The sequence below is a fragment of the Cryptotermes secundus genome, unplaced genomic scaffold (assembly GCF_002891405.2).
Source record: "Cryptotermes secundus unplaced genomic scaffold, Csec_1.0 scaffold181, whole genome shotgun sequence".
Taxonomy (NCBI): Eukaryota; Metazoa; Arthropoda; class Insecta; order Blattodea; family Kalotermitidae; genus Cryptotermes; species Cryptotermes secundus.
In genome coordinates, this window is record NW_019723906.1 from 1,502,311 (window position 1) to 1,516,169 (window position 13,859).

A 13,859-nucleotide genomic window follows, 5' to 3' on the forward strand; every position below is an offset into this window, starting at 1 on the left:
AGAGGATAATTGTTTATTTATCTTATTTTACTACAGATGACATTTTAAGCTTACAGCTTACAGATGATGATGTTGTCACTTATGAGTTCACAAAATGAAACTTGTGTTAGCCACACAGTTTCTTTTTAAAACCACACATTTGTATTTCTATCTCATGATTTGTCTCACCAAGACCGATATTAATTGCCAATACAGCTTATGAAATCTAGCACTTTTTGCACAGTCAATTTCGACATTAGTGAAACCTACCACAAGAAAATTTTAAAAGCCACATTGGTGTACCATCCCAGTAACCACTATCACTTACAGTTCACTTCATGTGAGTTAATCCCATACCCCACCTATTTCATGACCTCTATAAATATTAATAAATAAAATACAGCCAGTAGAACACCAAGATACTGTATAGGTGGGGGTTTATGGTAATGTGTAGGCAACATGTAATCTAAGCACAGTTCATGTGTACTGGGTGTTGCACTTGCATGATAGGGGTAAGAGAGTATAATACGTATATCATTTAATGCGTTCTTCCACACATAATTCAGTTTGTTTCAGGGTTTTAAGCTATCATTTTTGTAGAGTTTTTGAAAGAAATTTAGCATATTATAATAAATTATTTATACATTATGAATCGATGCATGGACTCCAGGGGTCCACCTCAATTGACGTCTGTCTTTAAACTGCCAAAGAAAATAATAAAATTTAGTCAATTATCAGTAGTTTTACATTGGCAAATATTTCCACATAAAGATAATTTCAAGCGAAAATAAAACACGCACTGTACAAGCTGGAGAGTATACAAAGTAATTGGAATTTTGTAAAAAAAAATAGCCTGTGGCATAGAAGTGTTACTCTACCCAAATGATCCCATGGATCTTAGCCATTTGGGAAAATTTCCTCATTAGAATTGTCTGTATTGGTATTGTCAGTGCAAGAGGCGTGGGTTGAACCTGCCCATGTGGAGGATGAGTCCTGTAGGGTTGTGTCGAACAAAATAGAGGAACGGCCTATCAAATCGCAGCCGTGGGGCATCAGGAAGTCTTGCCTGGCGTGGTCTTAGAGCAAGAGGCAGGGATGAAAGTCCCAGGTCATCCACATCATCAAAATTCACAGATCCATCCTTTGCATTCTCATCGAGTTCTTCTCTGCCAGATCGCTGTGGGGACGTAGGGTACACTTCTACATGATGACGAGAACCAATAGCGTCTTCAGCACATGTGCTGAAAGTGTTCACTTGAATAATATCTGACAGATGCAGATCATTTGTGAGACCATTGATTCCACGTAGATCGGCATGTTCAGCACTGAACAGATCCTTGAGACCCATCCGCTGTAATGGTGAGGTCATATTAAGCAGAGAACGATGTGAAAAGCGAGGTATCTGAAGTTCAAGCCCTGGTCGAGGCAGGAGACTTCGGAGTAAACGTGACCAAGCCCCACGGCGATATGAGGTTTCAATTAGTCGTTGCTCAAGACGCTGAAGTCCATCACCTGGAGCCTGCTGACCTTGCTGACCTGGTAATACCATTACGAGACTAACAACAGAGTCATCATTGATTATTGATGCTGCTGTAGCATCAAGTACAGGTTCATATCCAGCCAAGAAACCGCTGAACCACACGGCTGCAGGAACAGGAACAAGCCGACGTTGCCGTATAGCAGGCGTCACTGTGAAATACATCTCACCGTCACGACCAACGGTGGATGCCAGTCTGCAGTCAGTCTGCAACAACAGTTTAAATGTGTAGTGGTAGAAGTGAGGTCACAGTTTGCTGTGAGTGGTAAGATCTGAGCAGTTGTTCAGGTCTGGGTTCAGTGCATAAAGCCACAAGATAAGGCAAGCAGAATACCGGCATATTAAAAAACATGAAGAATTACACCTTACCATTCAGGACAATCCAGAATTTCTGAAAAGTTATTCTCCTGGCATACTGAAAGGAGAAACTACAAAAATAATTTTAAAGGTTCAGCATTAACCTCAGGTTTTGAGATACAAAATAATCATTGTTATATGTCATAAAACCTGACATTTATCACTCAAAAGATCACTACTGAGAGACACAATGACCCTTCCTCCATATACCAAACAACAGATCCTCAATATCTGTTGATTGTATATTAGTTTGTCATCTTTCTAAATAAATATCTATTTTTTAATAAACAAGCTCGTTGTTTATTTTTTTCTGCTGCTGCAATAGCTTCTTTGTCATCTAAAGACTTTTTACATGCTGCAGAATAAAATGGAACATATTGTAATATGTTTGGAATAGGTACTCTCATGGCAATGTAATAACAGTGAGCTGTTGCACAGATAATGCCGAAACAAGGAAAGCGTTCCCCAGGAGATGAACAACATAAGGTTTGTTGCACAACAGCAGACTGTTGAAACAGTAGAAATGGAACCGCAAGAGATGGTGTCTGGTATCCAGTCCACATAATGCCTATATAAGAGAGTTGGAAGCAGAGCCAGGCAGACACGTACGAACGAGATGTTGGGATCCAGCCACAGACAGAGATAGTTGGATGATAGCCGCTGCAGAATGCAGTTGAAACCATACTATTTGTATTTGAGTGTGCAAGAATAAATGTGTTCGCTAAATCCGAGACCTACGTGAATTTACTTGTAGCATGACATGCCCAACATGTGACAATATTTAGGGCATAAGTTTCTCTTCCAAGGCAAGTCAGTAGAGCAGATGATGGGGTCCTGAGTCAATGGATGAGCTGTATTGCAGCTCTGCTGTACATGAAGTAGGACGGTACCTGAACACAACTCCTTCCAATTCCTTACGTGTTCATCAATGAAGATCATCTTCTCCTTCATCCAATGCTATACAGCATATGAAATTTAAATAGTACCATTAAGAAACCTATTCAGTGCATAGTTCCAGAAGTGGGATGAATTTGAGTCCCTCAGTACAACAACCACAGGTGGATCTGCTAGCCTGTGCCTGATAATGAATGGATATGGAGAAATGCTGGAATAAAATGCAGGAGAATGTCAAAGTTCTTAAAAAAACTGCCCCATTGCCACTCTGCCTGCAAAAAATCCCATATGGACTTATATAATATAATTATCAGTTGAAGCAGGTTAGGTTATAGATTATCCTAATTGAGATTTCTGTGCTTTTCCTTGGTGCTTCCAGAAGGATACTACCTTCATACAAACATATCTATCCAATTTTTGGTCCTTATCTACCTCTCATACATGATCATATCCTCATATAATTTGATGATATACAGTGTATTATTTTTAACTGAAACAGCATTGCAAAGTAACTATGACAGTTATTGTGTTTTTGGACATTATACATTGTCCTGTATTTTTTCTGAAACATTTTGAAGATAGATCACTATCTCCATCTTCAAGCAAAAACCTACTCAGCTGGGCCAAATCTATAGAGCTAACAGCCCCAATTTCCAGGCCTAAGAACTGAGCAGCATTATCACAGGGAGTAAAATGTAACTCCCATAGATGGCAGGCTGGCATGAGCCAGAATCATAAAAGACCATATCCAGAAAAGATGAATCCCAAGAAGATCGACATGAAGTTCAGAAACTGATGAAGGACTGTTATGTAACAACAGCTGAACAATAAACAGGAAAATAATAGAATGAGAATACTCATATGCTGAATCTATGAGAAGGAAAATGAATTAACTATAGCATGCACTAATTCTTCTCAGTTTCTCCCAAAAATGTCCTCTACTGACTACGTCTTCGCTGGCTGGCAACTGTCCCTCACCTCACCCATGGATCCAGAAGTTCTCACATTCTTGACTGACTAAGTATGTCCAGTCTGTTAAATTGCTACTGGTCTTCACCAGCACAGGCATTCGTGGCTTCAGGTCTCATCGAAATCTATGATCAAGATTTTAGTCTTGTCCTAAATATGGATATATTTTATGAGTGGCCTTCCTCAGTGAAGAGAAGAGAGGTCTGCTGACTGAATCATCTAATTTGTGCTCACTATGCAGCCTCAGGATGGAACGAACAGAAAACACCATTTCCAACAGTTCTATATTGTGGCATCATATGTTCATTGTCGTGGAAACATGTTTATTGGCTGTTCCCTAGCAACTGCAGTCTTTTTGCCTAAGTTTGTTCTGGTAAGTGACATTCATGAATAAGTTCACTGGCCAGTTTTTAAGAAACTGTGTATTTCAAGCCTCATGACAGACATTTTGCTCAAAACCAGAAGCTTTTGTCATACATACGATGACTGAGATTGTGTGACTGAAATAAAAAGAATTAATTTCTTGCTATTAAATTCAACCTTTTTCCTGATTATGTGATAATATTTTGATGTCATTTTCTTAAGTTGGATGTCAGTATCAGTAACCATGAACTTTACTATCTCCAGGGAAATCATGGTGTGTAGTCTCATAGACACTTATCATACCCTGAAAATGGAAGTAGCAAATTCCTTAAAAACTTTAATAAACATCTATCAGACTACATAACATCATATCCCTGAAGACAGTAATTTGAATGCATTTTCATTACAATCTCCCAATAGTAACTGATGACAAGCAATTAAGGTTAGTATCATTATACACTGCAGAACTGTAGAGCTTATCATGGTGACATTGTAAACACTGTAATGCCAGTCTGATTCACACTTGTGTCATGTATATCCTGTTTTATTTAGTGTTCTCACCTGTAAAATGTTGGCACTGAACACGGCCAGGGGTGGCCGCAGCAGGATGTTGGAGCTCCGGAGGTACTCAGGCACTCTGCCATGGGTCTGTCGCTTCATGAGAAGGTTGGTGCGCCGTCTCACTAGATCACCAATTGCACTGAAATTCACCTCTTCAACGTGGCCATCATAGAATTGTTGAGCCCGTTCCTTGTAGAAATCTAGAAGCTTACCCTTTGTCTGAAGAGAAAATATACCACTATCTGCATATGCTTATGAAACAAGAATAATTAAATATTTGACCTTCAGGTGTATCAATGTTATAATAACTGCATTTCTTAACATCCCCGACTGCATAGTGCATGAAAATACAGTTACATACTATGCCAATAAAACACCATATCCCACACACATCTTGCAGAAAAGGTTCTTCAGTCAGGTCAATTAGAACTGATCATACTAGCCTTACTAAACATATTAGCTAAAGGCAAAGGATTGTTGTTTTGAAGTTGTACTGTCATCTTCTGAAATTAATTTATCTCAGCTTTTTTCTTGCTCTTCCATACGAAAATTTAACTATCACATTGGCTTTCTAAATATCAAAAATTTCTTTTACTTTGTGGCTCCTTCAAAACAGTAAATCAGCATCATGCTCACATCTTGTTTATAGATATTGTATTTCAGTTACTTTTCTAAACACTTATCACTGGTTACAGTCTCTCTTCTCAAAAAAGTCAGATGAACTATATTTAAACCTTCCATTGCTATTCATTAGTTACCACCAAGAAAGTTAATTCCTGGTTTCTTTAAATAAATATAACCAACCAAGTCAACCTGACCTCATGCTTGGGTGGCATTAGCTGAAGTATGGATGGATAAGGTTAGGTAACCCAAACTAGCAAAGATCTGACTCTGTCTGAAGGGTCGCAGATGTTTTTGCAACAGACATAACAGTACCACAGCCTAATCCTGCACCCAGTGTCATACTGAATTGCTAGCTCTGTTAGAGGCACACCTGAGTTTCCAGATATACATTATTGTGGGTGTACATATGTATGCAACTATAAACTATGTATATAAGTATTCTCAGGCTTCTTCAGCTTTTTTCTTTATATCCTTCTTGAAGCTACATTTAAGTATTACAATTTGTAAAAGATTTTAACAGATTAACAACACCTTAGAAATGGACAACGAAAGACTGAAATCAACATGTAAAACAGCAAGGTGTGTTCCCACGAGACTTAATATTATATGTACAGAATTCAAAGAAATATGAAAAACACTGGGGAAGGACCAAATTTAACAAAAGAAACATGCAATGTACGTTTAACTGTGTGCTTGAGTAAGGATATGGATGAACTTCCCCCTCCCCTTTCATCTCTGTAAGAAATTGGAAAGAATTTTAAGTTAATAATCATATAGCTTAGTGATGTGTATTACTGCACACAGTGCCCACTAATATAGCATCCACTATCAAAATATTGTCAGGCATAACTTCATATTTGAGTCATGCAAATGAATTCAAATTAAATTCTCTTGTATACCTACTTCCCCCACGTCAGACATGAAACATGCATGCAGATAGTCTGTCACATCTATCTAACACATTTATGCACAAAATATATCAAGTACTCATAAAACTACAACACATTTAATCCATATCCATTGCAATGATGAATAAAATTGTACAAAATTTACCAATTTTTCAGTACTTTCTACAATAATTCAAATACTGGAATCATGGGTTCATATCCCAAAAGTTCTAGTCTCTGTATTCTATATTGCACCTTCAAGTACAGGGGATGTTCTTGCAATGGCCTGATCCTCCTATCCAAAGAGTCCTACCAATTATATAAATTGGCCTGATCCTCATATCCAAAGAGTCCTACCAATTATATAAATTATGTACCTTTTTCTGCAGACAATAATAGTGCATTAGAATTGGACACAGGGCCAAATCAATGAACGTGGAAGGGGGACAATAAAAATAATATGGCTGTGAAGAATTCCACTTTACTTACCCTATCACTGTACAACTCTCTGACAAATGCAGCAGTTGCTACAACCTGGGTCCTGGAAAGTATCACAGACTCTGTAACATTCCTGAACACCTGGTGTGGGTTGAAGGTAACCATGTCATCCAGGCGAAGGATATCATTCATCTGACCTGAGGTTGGACCTCGTGCCCCAAGGAACACCATGGCAAGAAGTGATGTGACTGCAAAAGGAGACATGGTCACACTCCTTGATGCTGTCAATCCCTTGGCTGTAACAGATGCCCACAGACGGAAAGCCAACTCATTACAAAGTTCAGCAAAACGTCGAACATCTTCCTCAAGTCCTGCAGAAGTCGCTTCAAGGCCCAGGTTTTCTTGAGGTGCTGGCTCTAGATCAACTGTGACATATGTCTGTGGACGCTGGGGTTCCTGAGGCTTTGCTTTGATCTTGTTATCCTTCACCTTTTCTTTGTTCAATCCACTGTATTTTAAGATTTCAATGGGTGTTGTGACATCTTCTGTTGCAGATGTGGTAGTAGGCTTTCGCGTACTGCTAACGGTAGCTCTGTCTATGACTTTATTATCATTATGCTGAGAGAATGATAGATTTGGCAGTTTTGTCCAACTCGTGTTTGCAGCAGTTTTTTTTGTAACATCAGACTCTGTTACTTTCTCAGATGAACCTGTACTGCTAGTCACCTCAGACTCCCAATGATTAACATCTTTCACACTGCTTTCACTACCTTTCTCCAGTAATGTTTTCGTAAAACCATTTACAATATTAGATTCGGAGAAAGCTGTTGTTTCTTCTGATACTTTATGTTCTGTAACAGGTGAATCAGTTGTGCCCTGAGGTTCATCCTCTCGAAAGCTTGGACTCTCCTTATTATCGCTATTGAGTTCATCTTCTGCTGCTGTTGTTTCGGTTTCATGCCTTACAGTTACCTCTGCTGTGAAGCCTTCTGTAGTCATTTCAAAAGATGTTGTCTCATCACCAATAGCTTCTTTGTTCTTGTCTTCAGCAGGCAGACCTGTTGTTGTTTCATCGTTTTCAGCAAAACTTATGACAGTCGTTTCACTAATATGCTTATTTTCATCCTTTTTGTCTATAATATTTACGTCAGTTCTTGTTTCCATGCTTTGAATAAATTCAATGTCTACAGTGGCAGGAGTAGATGTGTTTAACTCTTCTTTCTGTGTCTCATCTTCTGTTGTTTCAGACTCCAACTTTGTTGTACTTTCATGGCTTTCTGTTGATACTCTTTGCATATCATCATCAGCTTCATTCTTTTTAATCATTGAAATATGCTCTGTGCTGATTTTTTCATCCATTGACTCATCATTCGGTTTAACATTAAGGTTGCTCTTCATAGATTCATGGCCCATTTCAGTATCATCTTTCTTATATTTGGTTAATGTTACAGTAGACGTTTCTGAATTCTCCTTTGTTGTCACTACTGATGACTGCATTGCATCTCTTGAAATAATGCTTTCAGGTATAACAGTTGTAGCCGCAATATATTGCCCTTCTACTTCTGTTGCTATGGAAAATTCCTCGACACCAAGTTTGCTTGCGCTTAACACATTTGCTTCAGTCTTAATGCTGTTTCTATGTGCACTTACATTTGGCTCTTCTGTTGTCACTTTGAGATCACTGGATATTGTGCTTTCCCCTTGCTCAGTCCTGTCATTTCCAGTAGTGATATCATCTGCAGCCTCAGTCGTAATTATTACATTAATATCAGAATTTGGATCAGTTTCTCCAAACACATTAATTGCAGTTTCCTCATCGTATGGTTCTTTTTCAGTAATTTCAAAATTACTCTTCAAGGCCTCATTACTATTATTATTATTAGCACTCATTAATAATTCTATGCTTGTACTCTCTGCAACATTCTCTTTTGTGTTTTCTTTATTCAACTTCTTTTGATCTTCTAATTCTATCACTGCTTCTGTCAGTTTATATGGGCCTTCAGAATTATTATCACCTTTGTTTAGGTCCACCTTGTTCAAGTCCATTGGATTATTCTTATTATGGTTACCATCAGCTTCTACTGTAGTAGATTCTACTGCATCTTGTTCATAAATATTGCTTCTGTTTCCCAGTGAAAGTAATAAAGCGATTTGGTCATCATTTGTACTTTCCTTCAGATGCAAACTGCCCAGTGGTTGAGAAGATGTTGCCTCATTAAACAACTGTTCAGGGACAGCATGTACAGTTGTTTCTGGAAGTGTGTCTGCTGTTGTTCTGATATTGTTGCTATTGTTTTTGTTGTCATCTAGGGATGTAACAGTGCTCTGGATGTTACTGTCATTTGGAGTACCGGCTGGGGATAAATGATTGTTGCTTTCCGTTGAACTGACACCTTTGGTACTGCTATGTTGGGTGGTTGTGGTGCTACTGCTGAAAATATATAAACCATTTTCTCCATAGTCAATTGTTGTAGCAGTACCTTCTACATCAGCAACCTGAGATAGTACACCTAACACTGACTCAGCTAATTCTGGTGGCATGTCCAGATTCCCATTGGCAGTTGTTGGTAATGGTACCATTCCTATGGGGGATTCAATTCTCATTGGCACAAAATCAGAGCCTGCATTTATCAGTAGATTTTCAGCATTGCTTTTCCATGTTGTTGATGGCAGTGGTAACTCTGTTACTACAGTTGTTGTTATGGGGTTAGTACTTACTACGGTGGTCCTGAGTAATTCTGTAGTTGACACTTCATCACTTTCATTATTCATTACTGCTGAGCTTAGCTTTGTTGCTCCCAATGGATTGACAGTACTGGTTTGCACAAAATTGCTGTTATTATGAGGTGGCTGTATCATAATCTTTGTGATATCTGCGGCAGTTGGAGTAGTTTGGATGGGCTCTGTAGGCTTCCCACTCTGTAGTGAAGCTTTGGTTGTAGCTGGTGTTTGTGTAGAGATCACAGCTGTAGCTGGAACTGGGCTACTAGGACTAGATTTGATAATTGTACTGTGTTCTGAAGGTCTGTATGGTCTCTGGGTAGGTTTTTTAGACTGAATACTTTCAGTTGTGGAGGAAGCATTATTTGCCAAAGTGAACAAATGGAAAAATTCTTGTGCAGTTGGAACGTCAGTATTATTTAAAGATTCTGCAGAAGGTAGCTGAAGTAATTCACTGTTCTCATTTGGCAGCTTAATATTGTCACTGTTACCACTTGATGCTGTTAAAGTTGCAATAGTTGAAGGATTATTTGTAGTTCTCTCAACGGCTACTGATTGATTCTGGGAAAGATCTGGTGTGGAGATGCCACTAACTTGCTGTGATGATGTAATATTTTGGTCATTAACAGGAATTATGCTGGGCGGTCTATTTGATGACAATGGAGATGACTGGGTTTCAGACGATGTGACACTAGTTTCTGACCAACCAATTTCTGCAGGTGGTGAGGCTGATGGTGGAATTCTTGATGTTAATGAAGGAAGATGTGTGGTGCCAATTGGTTTCTGTGTGGCTGCTGACGTTCTGGTAGATGTTACTTGAACGTCACCAATTGCTGGCTTGCTATAAGACTCATGTGAATTTAATGGCTTGTTTTCTTTTACATTCAATTGGTCTTTCATTATAAGAGAGGGATTAGTAATTGTTTCTGCCACACTGATATATGAACTGTTTGACGGGGAAGACTGTGGTTTCGGTGCTTGAGTAGACAATGCTTCAGACAGTAATGATGATGGTGATAATGACTGCAGTGACAGTGGTATTTCTGATGACTCGGATGGTGATGACAGTACGGATGGTACCTTTACCATTGTTGATGATGGTGTCACTGACGAATGTGACATCAAAGGTAAGAGAGATGAAGGTTTTGGTGATGAAGAGGCTAATATAAACTGTGATGATGAGGTAGATGAGTAGAAATGTGGTGGTAATGGTGATGGTGATGATGATGATGGTGGTGGTGGTGATGATGATGATGATGGCGACGATGATGAGAATGAAGAAAATGACGACGAAAACGGTTGTGGTGGTGGTGTTGGTGAAGATGGTACAGATGATGAAGGTGGTGATAGTGATGATATATGTGATGTTGCTGAAGAATGCAAAGATGGCAGATTACTGTGGATGCTTACAGAATTGTTGGCAGTTTGTTCCACATCTGATGTGTCTGAGGACACAGGAGATAGTGGTCTCTTACTGGGTGAAGCTTCTGAACTATTATCAAGTTCTTGGGTAGTAGTCAAAGTGATATTCTGTGTCACATGTGAAGAAGATTCAGTTGAAGTGTCACTTAGTTCTTGTGTGACATTTGTAAACGGACCATTGGATGAGTATGTGGACTGGTTTGCACCACTGGAATCACTACCAGAGTTACTCATAATTCCAGAAAGAATCATATCCCAAGACGAAGATGAATTCGAAGAAGCCATCGCCACTGGTGTTGGTGGGGAAGGAACTGGTTTGGGTAAAGGTATTTTCTTCTTTGATGCTTCCAGTTCACTTTTTAAAACATTTTGTACACTCACAACAACGTCATGAACTCCTGGCACAGATGACGAAAGCTCTCCAATATCAGTTGCTTCAGCTTCCTCAATGACCTTATCTGTGACTGTGGAGGATGCAGCAGGTGCAAGTTCTGCAGAATCTGGTGGAAGATTCTGATGGTAATAATTTGCAAGTCCTGCTTCTCCAAGTTCGGTCTCACCATTAGCAATAATGCTCTGAATTTCCTCCAGGGTCATGAGACGTTTGACAAGGTCCCCTGATTCATCGAATGTGTAAAATTCATAGCGATCAGGATTTAGGAGGCCTGCTGGACTTCCTACCATGGCTGCTGCTGTAGGCTTTTGTACTGGACGTCCAGCAGCATCTGCGAAGTACTTCTTTGTACCATTTCCCAAGTCCATAATCACGGACACTGATGTCACCACACTTCAAGCAAGGAAAAAATAAAATCAGACCACCAGAGAATCAATTAAGGACATAAAGAATTGTTTTCACATATTTTAACTTATGTCCACTCCTCTGAAGTGTGAACAGAACTCCTCATTTCAATTTGACTTCTTTTTACAAGCTTTAGCTTGGAACAAGCAGGAATTATTATACCGGATGGTATCAGACATGCCTACACAACCAATATATGTAATTAATGTAAAACGACTCTGAGATATTTTTAATTAATACGTATGCAGAAATATGTCAGAATGAAACAAAAACTGAGGATATCAGCATAAATGGATGAATATACATCAAAGCTATGTGAATACAAATTACAAAATACACAAACACAGAATTCTGGATAAAAGGCTGAGAACATTAAGAGAAGTGAAAATTTTACCAGTGGCTCTTCAACAGTCGAACTGATACAGCAGAGCAAAGCACTCCAGAATAATAAATTTTAGAAATAAATCATTAATATTACATTTATCATAAAAATACAACATGAAACAAATTATCTAGTATGACAAGTCTTGAAACTTACAGTTGATCATCAAGGGAAATATACAGCATATAAGCTAACAAGATTTAACAGTGAAAATTTTACTTTTTATTGTATTAAACCCTAACTTATATACATTTATGTTAAAAATGTTTTATTTTTAATTTGTTATGATTAAAATTCCATGCTGTAATAAAAAAATGTTCGAAGTTTTTACGTCTATCACATGGGATAAATTATGTATATCACTTCCAGGAATAAGATACTTATATTTCTCATTTCTTGTATCCCGCTATTAATGCACAGAGTAGAGTTTGTGTCCGTCGTGTCCTAGTTCCTAAGAACGGGCCTACGTGTACGTATGGTCAAATCAGCAGATTGCTCTTACCTGGACCCGAGGACTCGCCGTGACTCCTCAGAGTCAACCTCCTCTTTGGCAGAGAAGGGCAGGGCAAGTGCTGCAGTGCAGCATAGTAGCAGGGGCAGCCAGCGCCTCGGCATGGCTGCGTCTCGCGTCACAATAGTGCCTCTCTCTCAGGAGACTGCGTGAAGCTACGACAGACACACATTTCTGTTATTATATAAAACACAAATTAATTCCATCGCCCAGAAAACTGGCTTAGGGACTAAGAGTCGCATGGCTAGGCAAGAAATTTCCAATTATTTTATAAAGCCCAGAAGTCCAGTATCGAAACGGCACCATGCAGTTTGGTAGATGGGTACAAAGCTTTCGGAGAAACAAGCTGCCTCCATGCTGCGTATCTCTCCGAAACGTTGACACACACGTACCAGACTACAAGCTATCGTAACCCTGCAGAAAACAATTTTCATCGCTATTAGAAATTTAAGTCTCATATGTGTTCATTACCGTATTCACAATAGACTGCAAGTTGGTTAAAGAGGTAACGCTTCTCATTTGTATATGGTAGGTAATCAGTTCGAATCTCGGTCATTACACCTGTTATCCTGACTGTATTTCTTCGTGGTTTTTCACAGTCCCTCAATGAAAATGCTGGTATATAAAATAACTCCGTCGTTTTAGTCCGTAAGTGAACTATACCGACCGAGCGACAGCCGCTTGTCGGCGAAGTTAGTGCCAACTTTAGCGGATAGAGGGTGTCGCGTGGTCAGCTCAACGAAACCCCACGGCCATTAATCTCGGTTTTCTAGACCAGAACCGTTATTTCCTTGAAATAGCTCCTCGATTATCCTCACGAAGCTGAGTGGACCCCGTTCCAGACCAAGGACCTCTCAGAAAATCTGGTAGCGTCGGGAACAGAACCCGGACCTCTGGATCTGTAGCAAGGAACTCTGACCACTAGACCACAGAGGCGGTCGCTGGGATGTAAGAGCATCTTAAGTTGCACCACGACCGCTTACTACTATGTATTTTCTGACTCATCAGTCATTTGAGTCACTGGCAATATCTTTAAATAAACTATAAATAAATAATGAATCATGGATTTCTTCAGTCTCTGAAAGAAAATTTTGGCAAAGTATCTTCAAACAGGACCCAGCCGTCCTTTTCTCTCATAACCCTATTTTCATGATCATTTTCGCCATCTTACTGGACAATACATAATCTAGGAAGCAAGTAATTTTGCCATAGACAAAATAAGGCCTCTCATCTTTATGAGAAATTCATAGAGGTCAAGGCGTTACTTTTGCCACAAGAAAGGAACGTTAAAAGGACAACTGCGAGCCAGGAAACAACATTCCACCAACTGTTCCATGTACATTAAACACCCTACCATCGACAGTATACATATAATATCGATAATGAAAGCGTTGTTATATAAGAAACATAAAATA

At 39.1% G+C, this 13,859-nt stretch overlaps 1 protein-coding gene across 3 annotated transcripts in view; it reads right to left on the reverse strand.

Annotated features, from left to right (window-relative positions):
• LOC111861977 (mucin-5AC) overlaps positions 1-13,859 on the reverse strand; it is a 198,007-nt gene continuing 184,148 nt past the window's right edge. For all 3 annotated transcript variants that reach the window (XM_033750521.1, XM_033750522.1, XM_023846972.2), the window contains 4 exons: positions 12,436-12,599; positions 6,661-11,539; positions 4,661-4,879; positions 1-1,723 (listed from right to left, as the gene is read on the reverse strand). In XM_033750521.1, the coding sequence (XP_033606412.1) occupies positions 926-1,723; positions 4,661-4,879; positions 6,661-11,539; positions 12,436-12,548 (6,009 nt within the window). In that variant the 5' untranslated portion in view covers positions 12,549-12,599 and the 3' untranslated portion in view covers positions 1-925. The remainder of the gene's footprint in view (positions 1,724-4,660; positions 4,880-6,660; positions 11,540-12,435; positions 12,600-13,859) is intronic.